Source organism: Crocuta crocuta, unplaced genomic scaffold (assembly GCF_008692635.1).
Source record: "Crocuta crocuta isolate KB4526 unplaced genomic scaffold, BGI_CrCroc_1.0 scaffold5, whole genome shotgun sequence".
Classification (NCBI taxonomy): Eukaryota; Metazoa; Chordata; class Mammalia; order Carnivora; family Hyaenidae; genus Crocuta; species Crocuta crocuta.
The window spans coordinates 4,162,529-4,179,436 of NW_027530500.1; the positions used below are offsets into that span (position 1 = coordinate 4,162,529).

Consider the following 16,908-nt stretch of genomic DNA (forward strand, 5'->3'; position numbering starts at 1 on the left):
CCGTTGTGAGATAATTGTCAAAACAGCTGATTTTATTCCTCAGTCTCATTTGAACCAGATCCACTAATAAGACTTGAGGACATTGCAAAATATCTTGCTTCTCTTAGAATATGGATTAATCTCAACACTACAGAATTCACAGGGGTTGTTAGATGAAAGTGACCCAGAAGGAAATGGATTGAAAATTTCAGAGACACATCTTGTTCCCTGTCGAACAATATGGATATATCAACTTTGGAAGTTCCTGTCCTGATAGTTATAGAGGAACACTCCTTGGGGATGGAAGAGAAATCTATTCTCAGCCACTTCATGTGTTTAAAGACCATTTCCTTTATAAGTAGCTGCTCTGTAGAAGTATCTTGTTATGAACCCCTAGGGTGAACAATCTATCTGCAGAAAAGGCATAGGATGAGTGTGGCCATTAATAAGAAATGCAAGATTTCTTCCAATTTATTTTTTGCTTTTTAAATAATAACAATCAAATAAAATATTTTGAAAATCATGAAGTCTTACGCTTTAAATTTTTATATAATAACTTGTTTCAAAAACATATATGCTCTTCAACCTGGTGAAAAAAGTATACAGCAAACAATTATGCCAATGGATTTTAAAGTTTTCATCACACTGAATACCACCTGCATTTAAACATTTCTGTACGACCAAAAGGACAAAATGCAGTACAAGAAAGTACAAACAAATTGGACATTGAAATGTAATTAACACTAAATCATTGCTCATTACCTTGTGATAATATGCTATGACATTTGCTGCTGTTTTAATGAATCAAAAGGCCTTAGGGTCTGCTTTTTATTAAATTTACATTGAGGTTATTATATCCATATTATGCAATGGTTGGCACTCAACTCCACACTTTCAGAGCCTGGTCAAGTTAGATATGAGAGATCTTATTTCACATTAAAGCCACAAGAGCTTCCTCCCATTAATGGTCTAAATCGTTAGAGTAAAAGGAGGTTAAAACTACCAATTAAGGAGATCTCTTTCCTTGTACGTATTGTGCTATAACTGCAAAAGAAACACTTAGCTACTTGGTGATTTGCAAGGGGCTGGGACAAACAGTTCAGTCACCTCCTCCAGCTAGCGCTTTTTGTGCTCTTTTCCTGGAGCTCTCAAATTTCCAAGCTTCTGTTGCTAAGACATTACTTATACTTTCAAGGGTATTTCATGCAGTCAGATCATTATTGTAATATGGGTCAAATGCCTTAATCAAACTACAGAAAACATCCATTTAGACACAGATAAATGAGGAGCGCCTGGGTGGCTCAGTAGGTTAAGTGTCTGACTTCGGCTCAGGTCATGATCTCATGGCTTCTGGGTTCGAACCCTGCGTGGGCCTCTGTGCTGATAGTTCAGAGCCTGGAGCCTGCTTCCGATTCTGTGTCTCCGTCTTTCTCTGACCCTCCCCTGCTTGCACTCTCTCTCTCTCAAAAATAAATAAATATTAAAAAATTTAGACACAGATAAATGAGACATCTAATGACAAGCACACCCTTCATGGTCATGGGCATAACAAGGGAAAGATGGTGGGAAGAGTCCATTTTTTTAGATGTAAGGGGGGACACTGAGTATAGAAAATTGGAAAAGCAACAAAAGCAACTGAAAGCAGTAATTCTAAACAATCTCAGGGAAAAAACGTTCCTCCTCAAAAAAAAAAAAACCTTTTGTTGGTCTAAGTTCTCACAAATGCTGATGTCAGTATGAATTTTTAATAATGTATATGTAAGCTTCAAATAGCACATTTTATTACTTACCACTTAATAAATATTATATTTGAGAGGGAAGTTAATGCAGAGAACTCCATTTATACCTTTGGCTCCTGAACATGCAGACTCAAATATATGTGCTTAGTTTTAAAAGTAAGAATCCAACTTCTTTTTGCTCATTTGTAGAATTCCTGTGCTATCATCGTTTATCTCAAAACTATTGTTGGAATACACAAATACACATTATCACAGGCCTTGTGGATACAAATTGCACCCCAGAGAGCTCGAGCAAGTCCAAACCTTTAGGAACTCCATGAGATTTTACCAAATAGAACAGTAATCTGTGATGAATTTTCCAGGCAAAAATTTTAGTGGATTTTTTTAATGATTGCAGAGATATTTAAAAGGTGTTAGAATTATGAAGAAAACACATAGAAAGAATTGCAATTCCTGGCATTTATGGTAGAATAAAATATTTTATGAATATCTACCAAACTTAATTTGTTCAGTTTATTTATTTATTTTAAGAGAGAGGGGGAGAGAGAAAGTAGAAGAAGGGCAGAGGGAGAAGGAAAGGAAAAGAGAAAATTTCAAGTAGGCTCCCACCAGCAGTGCTGAGTTCCACATGGGGCTTGAAACTACAAACAAGGAGGCCATAACCTGAGCCGAAACCAAGAATCAGATACCCTGCCAACTAAGCGAGAGGTGGCCCTCTGTCAAGCGTATCTTTATGTTTAAAACCTTTCCTAAAATTTACATGTCTGTTGCTTGATGTGAAAAAATATTTTAAATTTAAAATTAGTAGAAGTATCCTTTGATCAGTATAAGAGAAGACAGATGGACAAATCTGGTTATAGTGTTTTTTGAACATGTACATGTGAAGACCATCAGTTTTGATGAAGTTATCCATAAATTTGCAGAAATAAAGTCAAAGGAACAGAAATTTTAATATGACTTTTACTGGAATACACCAATATGCAGGTATGGTTTTGCCCTTCTCATTTTAAAATTAGAAAATTTTCGGGGCGCCTGGGTGGCTCAGTCGGTTAAGCATCCGACTTTGGCTCAGGTCATGATCTCACGGTTCATGGATTCGAGCCCCGCATTGGGCTCTGTGCTGATAGCCAGCTCAGAGCCTGGAGCCTGTTTCAGATTCTGTGTCTCCCTCTCTCTCTGACCCTTCCCTGCTCACGTTGTCTCTCTCTCTCAGAAATAAATAAGAAACATTAAAAAAATGAAAAATAAATAAAATTAAAAAATTTTCATGTCCTACATTGTCTTTTCTTTTTTGTATTGGAACATTTTATTGGCATGATCACATATAGGAGTTCAATATGAGGACATTTTGCCATTTGCATTTCTATTATTCTTCATTTAGCTTTATGATCACTAAGGACTATAACTTCTATAGAAGAGGGGATGTTAGAAAATGATCCATATCCTGGTGTAAAATTCAGGAAATACACCACACTGCTTACAGTGAAGTGGCAGGGAAACAATGGGAATTCTGATTGGAGAGTCACACACTCCTAATGGTGGGAAATAAATCAGGAAATTACTTTCAGAACAAAAGTATAATACAAAATTAGGCGCACCTGGGTGGCTCAGTCGGTTGGCGTCTGGCTTGGTGCAGGGCATGATCTTGTGGCTCACGAGTTCGAGCCCCACATCGGGCTCTGTACTGACAGCAAGCTCAGAGCCTGGAGCATGTTTCAGATTCTGTGTCTCCCTCTGTCTGCCCCTCCCCCACTCATACTCTATCTCTCTCAAAAATAAATAAAATATTTTTAAACATTAAAGAAAAGTATAATAAAAAATTAGACCCCAAATGTGAATAGAGTGCACAATAATTACACATTCAGCTTTCCATGAAAATTGTATTGAAAAAGTTTTGCGGTGTGGAAGTTTAAAGTTGAAGGTAAAGAGTACCCATGGACAGAAAAAGGACACTGTAATAGGCATCTATGGGAGTTTGAGGAATGCTCTATTTTGAAAAATTTTTATGTTTATTTATTTTTGAGAGACAGAAAGGCAGAGTGAGAGTGGGCAAGGGGTATAGAGAGAGGGAGACACAGGATACAAAGCAGGCTCCAGGCTCTGAGCTGTCAGCACAGCTGACGTGGGGCTTGAACTCGGGAACCCCAAGATCATGACCTGAGCCGAAGTCAGAGGCTTAACCGACTGAGCCACCCAGGGGCAAAATAGGAATGCCCTATTTTGAAGAGAGAACAACTAAAGACTGATTGGTAATAATGAAACAAAAAGCATTAGAAGGAACCAGAAATTATCATGGCTATTTTTACACCTGTCCAGAGTTATTAATCTGATAGTATGTACATACAATAGTTGTTAGTAGCAAAGATAACACTCGGACTTCTGTTGGCATTACATTAAATTCATAAATGAGGGCACTTACAGCTTATTTCAAGTCGGATGAAGTCTTTAATACCAAGGTTTTCTAGGAAAACTCCCGATAAAGCCGTGGTTTTGAAAAAGAAGGAAATATCAGCACTGAACTCTGCATGGAAGGTAGGAAAGTGGAGGTAAGAGGCTTCTGTATAAAATGATACCGCATTCCAGAAGTGCCCTGCAAATGAAAAAATCCTTTAGCGTGGTTCATTGTTTTGGAATGGGATATAGAAAGCAATGGGCATGTGAATAATTTTCAAGACTGAGGGACACTGAAGGGAAAGGGGATAAGGGAATAAAAACATCTTGTGCTTATGTAATGAAGAGAGAGAGCTTCTTTCGATTTAGTACTCACGGTCACCATAGCAACGCAAGGGACCAATTCTCCAAGCAGCTTCTGAGTTTGATCTGTTGGTATCAGTGATAACTATCTGAGTGACAGGCAAGTGGTCTTTGAAGGAAAGAAAGCCAGTATCATTTGTCCTGCAAAACATAAATTTAAGAAAAAAAAAGAGGAGAAAATGTGGATAATGTAGGGACTCTTTTACCAAGACTCTGCTTTTCAGAAGTGATTTGGGTGGTTGTAGCAGCAGGGTGGGGGCAGGGCGGGGGAGACAAAAGGCTCTTCATCTCATAAGTGAAAGACTGGAATGCCAATTACATAATCCTTGGCCAGCTTTCAAACACCCGTGGCATTTGCATTTTCCCTAAGTCTTTCCAGAAACGCAGGTAATTTACAGAGCTTGCTGTCGCTTGTTGCAGCTAACTGTTCCCCACCTGCCTGATGCCGTGCTGATGTAACATCAAACATCGGCTCTCTTTCCACAAAGAGATTGGCTAGCTCAGTAACTGACTTGAAATAGGGGCCACAAATCCCACTTGAAATCACTCCAAGGACTTGTTTCAGCCACCTGCCTACAGATTTTAATCAGCTTGGGATGTTTCTTATCACCTTTTAACTCTAGGTAAAAACAAGTATCTAGAGTTACTGGTTTGTTGCTTTTCATTGTGCTCCATGTTTTAAAGATCTTGGTAGTTAAGGGCTCTGGCTTTGTCTTGGTTAATTATACAACTCAAGAACTAACTAGTCACCCTTTGGCAAAAAAAAAAAAAAATTAAATAGGGTGAAGCTATTGCTTTTCCCTTTTTTAAACCTGTGTTTTTTGACTCATGGTAAGGACATACCATTTAACTAAGAGAATAAAAGTGTAGGTAAAAAAAGGGGCATTGAATGAATATTTTGAGCCAGAAATATACCAGGGGATATTTTTTCCCAGACAGCACCCTTATGCAGTGGGTACCATTATTTACCTTCACAGATGAGAAAACTGAGGCTCAGGGATATCAGATAATTTGCCTAAGTTCACAGGACACAAGGGCTCAGTCACATATTTGGTATCTACCCTGCATCTGAATTTAAGAAGGGGCCCTAAATAGCCAGGTCTAAATTGAACACATATGTATATACCTATAGTTTTACTCCTTGAAGATGCTTGTATATTGTGTGCTAATATTTCATTCTGACAAGAAAATATGAAACTCACAACTAATAAAAGGCTGAAATTTCTGAAAGACAGGGAGCAAAGAAAATGTGTTATACCACAGTGAGTCCTGAGATAGTAACCAGTGTTCTTCAAGAGCCTTTATAAGTGTGCAAGGAGAACTTTGCATTTGTGCTCTTCCATTTAGCTCATCTGAGCATCGAGTGCCCTGCTAGAAAAGATGATGGCACATTTGTCATGTCCATGCTCCATCCATCTGGTGTGCTCCCAACTTTAAATGGCAAGCTGAACTGTGTCCTATGGGGTCGTATGGGAACCCCACAGACTGGGCTGACTCCCCACCTGTCCAACCTCAGTTAAATACTGAATAGATCACGTGGTCTATACCAAGGAATTGGGAGACCCAGCACCATGCATCAATATTCAGGGCAAAGCATATGATGCATTTGATACCAACAACACAAAGAAGCAGATTCATATGGGTTCTTTCTCGGTAGCCACCAAGAAGTCAACAAAACACTCAAAATGCACTCAAAATCAGTGTTATATTTCAGGAGCATTACATGTCACTTACAGCTCTGAGTTTAGACCAAGAAACTCGTATCCCAAAGCCTTAACTGGGGAACCCTGGCAGCAGCAGTGTGAGGTGATGATTTAAGGACATAGCTATAGAAGCACACAGATTGGTTCTAGAATCCCAAGTCCCCAGTTCCTGGCTGTGTTAACCTGGGCAAATCATTTTTTTTTTCTAAGATTCCATGGAGTCCTCATGTTTAAAATGGAGATAAAGTCGATACCACAGAGTTATTTGAAAGAGTTAAATGAGATCATATGGTCACTTAGCATGGTGCCTGAGCTCTGGTAAGTGCTCAACAATGGTAGTGGTAATACTCGTTTTAGTTCTTATCTTTGTCCTTGAACCCTCTGTAGCCTCAGGCAGCTCAATCCATCTTTTCATGCATCCAGCTATGATTCTGTATCGAAGATCTCATACTACACAGAACATTGCAGAAAATTAAATGTTAAGCTTTGGCATCCAACTCATAAGAATTGGAGAAAAACCTACCCATTCAATCTTGGTAATAAATAAATGAAATATTCACCCACACACATACATGTCAGGTCAAGTAACCAAAAAGGTAAAGAAAGGCACTCATCCATTTTTGACTATTTGAGTACCTGTATTTACAGGCCATTCAAAGGACAGGGAATAAGATTTTTGTTCCTGTTTAAAAGGATATCTATGAATGTTACAAAGACACAGAATAACATTTCAGTCTTCATGTTTCAATATCTTTCCTAGCAGAGAATTCGAAGCAAATTCCAGGTGGTCAGAGTAGAATAAAGACAAACCCATATGCAACCCTGAAGAAACTATTTTGCTTTAGGATTTTATTTCTCTCCACTTTCATTTTCAGGGTGACAATGTTCGATACCAAAGTCTGTCCATCAATTCTAACTACTGCCTCCCTTACACATTTGGCACCTTGTCTGCCTCAATTTGATGCCCTGGGCTAAAGTGCTGGAATGTACAAATAGCACTCTAAGGATAAAAATCCCTTCCAAACAACAGAGAAAATAAATTTATATTTAGTTTGATGATGCAAGACACAATACCAAAAATAATTTTTTTTTAAATCTGACAACTGGGGGAAAAAGGAAGTTGCTCTCCAAAGTTGTTTAATATGATAGACACAGATAGAAACTCAAATTCCTACAGGGGCCAGATGAGTAATAAAAATGAGTGAAGCCAGCTTTGTGTTAGATAATAAATGGAATCTGACACATGCCTTCATTGTCAGAGGGAAAGAGAGAGAGGAAAACTGGTAGAAAATAGTTGTTAAGGCTAAAGGAGATGGTGATATCCATTAGTAACAAGTAATAATGTTATTCATGAATGTAAAACAAGTGGGTCAGACTGGAATATTAATGTAGAACTTCTCAATTTTTAAATCTTGACAATGGATTTAAACATTCTATTAAAAAGGAGGAAAGAAAGAAAGGATATGGTGGGAGCCAATGCTGCCTTGGCCACGGAAATGCAGACTATGGGCAAGCCAGGCATCAACAATATTTTGTATAGTTATTCATGCTCTTAATGTCACAATGAGAATGAAATTGGATTTAATTCAATTTGTGAGTGATGGTATGATTTCAAGGCATCAACAGGTAGAATACTGGGGTGGGGGGCATTGGTGGTAGATTTTACCCATAAGATGCTACACAGTGATACAAATTAGGGTGGTACCTATTGATAAGTAGGGAGTCTACAGCTGTACATTTCTTTTCACACGTTGACTTGTTTTCCTTTCTCTTTGGTTTGAACTTGCCTTCTCAAGGGCACACATTTTATAGACGTTGCCTTCCTTTGGAACAATATGCAAGACTTCCTTAGGATATAGGGCACTTAAGTACTTTATAAGTCCAGAAGCCATTGTGTTCTAATGGATAAGCATTGCCATCTTGACCAGACTGTTACAGGTTGAATCCATGTGTCTTGACACACTAGTTCTGAAATGTCAGTGAGGTCATTCCAGGCCTCAGTTTCCTTACCTCTAAAATGGGGATACTAATACCAAATTGATACCATATAAGTTGAAGGAGATAATGTATAAAAAACAATTTACACACTGACTAACACAGGGTGAGGGTTCAATAAATAGTTACTGACATTCCCTGTAAAGTTTGAAATTAAAAAAAGTGAAATACAAAAAAAATTTTAAAGAAAAATAAGAAAGGGAGCTTCACTGTTGGTGTGAATGAACAGAGGGCAGTAAGGGTACAAGTGGCAGACGTGAGGTCCTCGGAACACGCACAGGCTGATGAAAGGACATGTCACAGGAAATATGGTCTCCCCTTCCTTTCATTATCTGCATCTTGGGTTTTTACCAAATTCAGGATTGCAGAGCAAAACAGGGGCCACTGATTTCTTTAGTGACTCATTGGGGTAAAGTATGGTGAAAAGTCACAGGCTGTCATTTCTTTTTTCCTTGGCCAATTTTAGTTAACTTCTGCTCTGTAAGCTTCTTTTAGTAGATTCATTTGGGTAACTCAACACATTAAGAAAGTTTTTGTTTCCTTTTTACATCCTTATTTCTTTCAGTCACTCCAAGGTGAAAAAAAAATTAAGCCAATCAATCAATCCATCCATCATTATGCATAAGATAGAAAAATCTAGAAAATTATGCAAAATCTTAAGATCTCAGATCCCTTTGAAGCCCTTGTGTGTGAATCTGAGTGGATCGGTCTCAGGACCCTTTGCACACCCTTCCCTTGAGCGGGTGACATGGTGCCCCCCACCTTCCATGGCTGGGCAGGAGGAATTGCCACCCAGATGCCCATAAGCAAGTTTGCAAGTCTGAAGAACTGTATTGATGCTTGCCAGTAATGCTACCCCAACATTTGTTAGGGCAATTATTTCCCTTGTGTCTTTGTTCTTAAGACTTCCTGATAAAGACGACCTAGGGGATTAGATTGCAAATTGGCTGTCACTTCGCTGCCAAAAAGAAAAGCAAATGCAAGCATCCATTGTTGCCACATATACAAGTCCACACCAGGAGGTCGTAGCCATCCTTCTGTTCTCTATTCTGACCCTTGTCTGGAGGTTTGGTTTTCATTCCCAGCATAAGAAACATGGGGGGCAAATCAAGACAAGTTTGCCAATATTTAAACATGTCAGAAACTACAGTTCTTCTAAAATATTCTAGAAACTTGAAATCACAGGGCTCTTCTCATGTAGATGTGGGAGAACAAAACCAGGCCTGGGTGTATGAATACAGCCAAAGTCCACCCAATATTACCTTATTATTAAGAAGTGATGATGACCCTCAAGATTTTGAGTATAAAATTAATTAAGAAAACCCTACCACAGGTGGAGATTTTTGGAGGCCTGGTTTGACTGATCTGCTCCGGATATGAACAGAAGTAGCATTCAGTAGTGCCAGGAAAGTTCTTCACAGAACTGTCTGCATTCTCCCCCTTATCTCCTGCCCCTCTTCTCCCTTTCCTCCTCAACTCACATAACCATCCTCCTCTCCTCTCATGCAGCTCCACTCACTGAATTGCTAACTTCCACGGAATACGTCAGCCCCTAACTCATTCCCCTCTGTGGCAGCATTTCACACCGCTGCCTTCCTCCCCGTCACACACACAATGAATATGTAGTCTTTCAGCTGCCTATGGAACATCTTTCTTGGATGTCAACTGCCATGTCTAACGAACATGCCCCAGCCCCCGCCACTTGTCGCTGCTCCAGGGATATGTTCCTCTGCTTGTTGATGTTACTCAGTCCCATGAAGGACATGGCCTTGTGCTCCTGGTGGCTGAAGCCATACACATGCAGGCCTTCTCTCTAGCTTTGTTTCACTCCTCCCTCCTTCTTGATCGACCACTTCCACCAGGCTCACCTGCTTTGTGTCTCACCATCCGACTGCCTTACCCTTGCCTTCCATGACTCAGTTTTATTTCAAGGGAGCTCCAGGTTCTCTGCCCCGCCTTGGTGGTGGTTACCTGCACTGGCTTTCTGCTGTCAATCTCATTACTGTCTTCCTACTCTCCTTCTCTACCATAAGACTCCCAGAAACATGCTCGCCCACGCGAATCATGATTCATGCTCGTATTTAAAAGTTGGTTATGACAGGAGGTCTCTGTCTCTTAGAGGTACTGTCCAAATTCCAAAATATTTAACATAGTTGAAAGTACAATAAAATTCTTATTAAAACCACAATTGTATTTTATGGAGAGTTCTTTCTAAAAGTTTTTTTTTTGTAATATCTATTTATTTTTGAAAGAGAGAGAGACAGAGTGTGAGAGGGTGAGGTGTAGAGAGAGAGAGAGAGAATCCTAAGCAGGCTCCAGGCTCTGAGCTGTCAGTACAGAGACAGACATGGGGCTCAGACCCATGAGCTGTGAGATCATGACTGAGCCAAAGTTGGATGCTTAACTGACTGAGCCACTCAGGTGCCCTTCTAAAAGTTTTTTTTATTTTTTAAAATGTTTATTTTTGAAGGAAAGAGCGTGAGCAAGGGAGGGGCAGAGAGAGACAGAGAGAGAGAATCCCAAGCAGGCTCCATACTGTCAGCACAGAGCCAGACTTGAGGCTTGAACTCACAATTCCTGAGAGATCTGAGTCAAAACCGGATGCTTGACCGACTGAGCCACCCAGGCGCCGTTGCGAAGAGTTCTTTCTACAAAAAATAACTCAGGAGTCAGCTGTATTGCTTGAGTTTAGGGCTGCTATTGTTAGAACCCACTGCTGGCTCTGGGGCTCAGCTGAGTGCCTCCTATCTCTGAACGTGAACATGGGAATTGGCTCTTGCCTTTCCCTGGCCATGTGAGCACAAAAATAGATTTTCACACAGGATTTCATTTAGTCCACTGGACATCCTATGACAATGTTGTAATCATCAGCTGCTTCGTGCAGGAGAGGAAACGGAGTCCCACAGAGGTGACCCAACTTCCCAGAGTGCATCATTTGCAAGCAGAGAGGCCAGGATTTGAACAGCACACATTTGCTGTAATCACCTTGCCCCTCTGGTCTCCTGGTCTTCCTCCCACCATAGCTTTTCACATGGGGACGCTGTTCCTTCTCACAGTCAGTCTATACCTTCTCCAAACAGTGCTGGCATCAGAGCACGGACCCTGAGTCCTTGAGCTGTCCTCAGGGGTCTCCGGCTGACCATCCCCATTCCATTCACACCGGCTTTCTCCACACAAGATACAATTCAATTGACTAGGTTTCAGTTTACAAATTTGCAATCATTTTCCAGCCCTGCATTCCCTGATACTACACGTGGGTCACCTTGACAGGCGTTCTGGGAGCCCACAAACTCTTCGGTTACACATTTACAAGCAATCTCTTGGTTGATTTCTTTTGCGGACAGACCCATCCATTACAGGACAATTGTTACCAGTGAACTTTCAGGCAGCCCTGTTTTTGGGAGAGGGACCTTGCTTGTTCCTTCCTCATTTCATCTCAAGTCTTGGTGGCTGACTGCTATCTTTGATGGTATCGGTGTGTTACTTAATTCTATCTATTTTATGACGTAGATGTAGGTATTTATTTTTTAGAGATTAACTTCAATAAATCAATGTTGCCTCCTCCCATTTATTTAAGACACTGTAAAAACAGTGAAAATACTAAAAATGATGACTAACAAATTTCTGAGAAATAAATACATGGTTCATGTACTAGACGCAGAAGTTACTGCTAACTCAACCAGTACTCCCCAGAGATAGCAGAAATATTTACTTTACTTTTCTTATTTTCCCTTCTTCTTCTTCTTCTTCTTCTTCTTTCTCTTCCTCTTCCTCTTCCTCTTCCTTTCCCTCTCCCTCTTCCTCCTCTTCCTCTTCTTTTTGTTCTTCTTCTCCTCCTCCTTCTCCTTTTTTTTTTTTTTTTTAAATAAAATAGGAACCAGAAGCTCAGAGAGTCTAAATGATTTAGGCTGTATAATTAGTTAAGTGACAAATCCAGGATTTGATCATCTCATTACATAATAAAATGTTACTTAGAGATCAATTACATTTTACATCCAGAGAAGGAGGGTGCTGGCAGCAAAAGTAGCTACAGTTGTGTGTTCTTTTTTTAAAAGTTTATCTATCTATCTATCTATCTATCTATCTATCTATCTATCTATCTATCTATCATCTATCTATCTATCTATTTGAGACAACATGTGAGCAGGTTAAGAGCAGAGAGAGGAAGACAGAGACTCCAAAGCAGGCTCCACATTGTCGGCACAGAGCTCTATGTGGGGCTTAATCTTGATGAATCCCGAGATCATGGCCTGAGCTGAAATCAATAGCTATCCAGGTAACTGGCTGAGCCACCCAGGCGCCCCACCTGTATGTTCTAAGTGTATTATGGGTATTAATTCATGATATTTTCAATGAAAATCTCCAAGGCAGATTTGGAAAGGAGATAGAACTATTTCCTGACTTCCTACTCTTTCTCCTCCTCCTCTTTTTCTTAATGATGAAGACTTTACAGTTTGAGAAAAGTGCAGAAGACACTAGGATTTGTCTGTAGTTATCCTAGAGTGTCCCCATGGGCCTAGAAACAGTACCTGGCATGACCGAAATGATCAAGGCAGAGAGAAGGAAGTGGAGAGGAACTCAGTATCACTGGGGGCCCATCACAGCTGTCCACACTTGGCTCTAAGGGTTCCAGCAAGTTCTGAGCAAAAAGACCTTATACCTGATGTCTCCCTGTGCAGCCATGTTTGATGCTACTGAGTTCTGCATATCCCTCCTCAGGTAGAGGACCATGTCCCCCAGAGTCAGGGCTTTCAGTTCTGAACTGACCCCCTTTGTGGTCTGGGTGACATCCTAAGTACCTTCAGCAATGTGGCCACATCTATCAAAATAGAAAAGTGGATAATTTGACAATTTTAAGTGAAGAAATAATAATTTTCAAAGTGGAAAAGGTGCAAATCAAGACTCAGAAATGATTGTGGCAGCCTTTTTTCCCTAAGAGTGAAAAGTCACTGACAAGGAAAATGTTTATCATAAAGGAATGGTAAAATAAGTTATGATACAGACACTGTGGATACTTTGCAGCCATTAAAATGGACAAGATATACTCGTTTTCATGCTTATTTAATGATGTCAAGTAAAAGCTCCCAAGACATATTTTATGTGCAAAAAGTGAGCTGCAGAATAGTATGTTTAATATGATCTCACATTTAGTAACTATGGCATACACACAGGAAGATATTTCTATGTAGAAATAGATAGTTCCAGGCCCAACTGTTACCGTTAAGCATCAGATTTTACATGTAGAGTTCAAGTATGGATTCCAAGTGGTGGTGAGGAAGGAGGTTCTACTTTTTTCCTTAAATATTTCTGGAACATTTGGATTTTTATAGTAAGTTTATAATGGAATGTATATATATATTTTTTTACGAAAATGAGCTCCTAAAAGTAAAAAAAAAAAAAAAATCAAGAAAAATATTCCCCTTTTGCTTTGTTAAATATAGAAAACTGTACTGGGTGAATTAGAACTGACAATTGTGAGCAAACTTGCAGAGCAGATAAAAGAGAGAAGCAGCTCATGTAATTTGGATCTGAGTAAGAGCTGCCATTAGGTGAGAAATGCCGTACACTTATTGATAAGTAGGCAAATAAAAATAGAAACCCAAGTCTCACTGCATTTTTAAGTATAATTATAATATGTTGCTATACAATAATAGTCTGAATCAAAGTGTTATATAAAATATACTATGTAAATGCAAACTCTTAAATTTGATATTAACTTTGGGTTCTATTTCCGATACTCACAATTTTTCAATTACCCAAGTGATGTGACTTCACAGATAATTTAGGGACTGTTTTGGTATAGCTTGACAGAGAACTGATGTAGAAGTCTCAGTCTAAAATACTAAGGAATAGGGGTGCCTGGGTGGCTCAGTCAGTTAAGCGTCCAACTTCGCCTCAGGTCATGATCTGTAGTTTGTGGTTCGAGCCTCGCATCGGGCTCTGTGCTGATTGCCAGCTCAGAGCCTGGAGCCTGCTTCAGATTCTGTATTTCCCTCTTTCTCTGACCCTCCCCTGCTCACACTGTCTCTCTCTCTCTCAGAAAGAAATAAAACATTAAATTTTTTTAAAAAAATAAAAATAAATGAAATACTAAGGAGTATTTTATAACTAAACTTTGTTTTCTAGAGGCAATATGTCTTAAATTCCTTATATTGAATATTTTCCCAATAAGTGATGGGATGGTGGCAGCACTAACTAAAACAAACAAATAAACAACAAAGAAAAACAATCCCTCACCCTGTGTTTGCTAAGATATCAACTATTTCACTCCATTTAGAAGTCTATAAAATAATGATGTGATACGTTGCTTTTGAATTATCGACCTCCGGATATAAGTTCTTTTTCCCCATTTTTGTGTTGTTCCTTCTTTCTTGAGTATGTGATGCTTTCTATTCTTTCTGGCTGGACACACCACAACACATTCTGTCTACAAATGATCTGAAATCTAGTCATGGGATAGTTAGTGTAAACGAGCCAATATCGAGTTGCCCCAGGACATACATTTTAAGTGAAAATGTAATGAATTAAACAGCAGACAATAACTAGTAAGTGAAGGGCATATTTGGCCAGGGAGAGAGGATGGGGAGAAAGGAAACCCCATGTATTCATTATTTCATTCATTGTCTCAGCAGTCAATGCATGAAGGTCCTGCAAAGTGCTGTGCATCCTTCTCTCTCACACGAGGCGCAGGCCTGGATTATATTTCTAGATGCATGTGGGCATTCAGAGAGTGAAAGTAAAAATACAGATAAAGCTTTCATAATTTCTGCCTGCTAGGGACAAAAGCACTTTCAAAACTCAGTAGGCAGGGGAATAGCTCATAAACATTCATGAGTAATAAAATTCAACCCGCAATGAACATGGAGCCTTAGTGTGTTCTGAGGCGATCCTTTCCTTTCTGTCAGAATTCAGGAGTCCTGCGCCATCTTAGGCCACTCCCAAGAATGAGGCACCATTACAGTACCAAGTCTGAGTATCTCAGGGGTGGAAGGTTGAGGAAAGGAGGTTTGTGAGATCAAAGAACAGCTTATGAGAGGAAACAGTAAAGCCCTAACCCCCTTGGATGTATCCAGCACCCTCCTTTTAAAGGCCACTGTCTCTGTAAATCTTGTGGGAATGGCAGGAAGGGTCGTCATGAAGGTCAAAGTCCTGGGCCTGGATTAGGCTTGGAGCTACCAAGGAGAAAAACTGAAGGCAAATGTACAAGAAGATAACTTTTGGAGCAGAGTGGCCACTTCTAACTACTCTTTGAGAGCCAGAAGGAAAATGAATGTGTGATGGAAAGTTTAGACTAAACTTTGGGTGAATGTTTCTTATGAGGTTATAAAAGCTGGATGACAGCTAACAATGAAATAAAGATCAGTTAATCCTACAATGACCATGGCCTGACCTATGGAGAGTAAAAATATGTCCAACAGAAGACATTCAATTGTTCATTCATGGATTTGACACCATTTATTAAATAATTTCTCTGTGGTAGAGAAGTGGAATCAATGGCAAAAGAGTGGTTTGAAGCTTCAGGATTCCATATACTAAAAAAAAAATTCTAAAAATATCCTGTATATTTTTTTAAGAAACAGAATAATAGGTTCCCTTTTTTTGGATGACCAGATGACCAGAATTTAAACCTTATACCATTTTCTCTTCCTATCTTGTACCACATCACTTTATGTAACAGTGCATCAAGGACAAGAGCCAAAGAACAGAGTTACTGAAAATCACATAAAAAGTCTCTACTTTCTTATGAATACATTTTTGAAAAAGTTCTACTGTTAAGCAACAGAGTTTTATTTCAATTCTACTTGGTTGTTTGGTTGAGATAAGTCCTCATTAGGGCCATGGACCCCCACAAAGAAGCATGCTTGGGACGATCAATTTCCCTGCCTCCTCCAACTTGCTGCCGGACCCATCGGATCCCTCCACATGGCTGATGGTTTCCCACTCACACAGCCCACTGCCCCTGTGCTGTGTCCAGCCTGGAGCTGTCACCAGTGTCCTTTGCTGTTCTTCACAGCCCATCAGTCTGAAGTAATGGGATCAGAAATCCCCCAATTGGCAGGATTTCTATGGGTCAAACCATTAAGTTGAAGACAAGTTCCTTTACAATCATTGATGTAAAACTGTCGCTCATTCAAAGTTTTCTCATTTCTTTTCCTTTTTGTTTTTTTGTTTTTTCCTTTTCTTCCTGTTTAGTTCTTTGACTGAGACAGAAACCCCGGGAGATGTCAGCTCTGTAGAACATCTGATCGTGATGCCTACCTGACACTTCCCTTTACTCTTAAGAAGGAGTCGTGCTTTTGGTGTTCATCAAGTTCTTCTTTCCCCTCCATCCACCTCTGCCTTCTGGGCTGACTCACCTTGCCTCGCACCAACCTCATGCCCATTTTCCCTTTTTTGCATGGTCTCATTGAAATATATGGCAGCGATTTATTCAGTTCCAGAGGTTGATTAAAGAGAATAAGCGATTATCAATTACCAGAGGCCCAGAAGACGGCTGGGCCTCCTGGAGCAACCTATTTTAGCAAAAGGAAACCTACAGGCTGCCATGATGTGATTGGAGAATCCCTGGGAGATGTGTCTCTGGCATCCTCACTTCCTGCCATAACTCAGAATCTCAAATTGGTGGCTCCTTTTATGTAGTCACCAAGAGAATCATTGGATTCAGCAGGAATCCCATGCTGCCCCCGTTACTCATGTTACTCACTTAACCTTATCTGAGCTTGCCATCTCAGTTTCCT

At 39.8% G+C, this 16,908-nt stretch overlaps 1 protein-coding gene across 2 annotated transcripts in view; it reads right to left on the reverse strand.

Annotated features, from left to right (window-relative positions):
• The window catches only part of CNTNAP5 (contactin associated protein family member 5), an 801,668-nt gene that overhangs the window by 135,833 nt on the left and 648,927 nt on the right, over positions 1-16,908 (reverse strand). For both annotated transcript variants that reach the window (XM_077766729.1, XM_077766728.1), the window contains exons 15-16: positions 4,486-4,613; positions 4,138-4,308 (exon numbers count right to left, since the gene is read on the reverse strand). In XM_077766729.1, the coding sequence (XP_077622855.1) occupies positions 4,138-4,308; positions 4,486-4,613 (299 nt within the window). The remainder of the gene's footprint in view (positions 1-4,137; positions 4,309-4,485; positions 4,614-16,908) is intronic.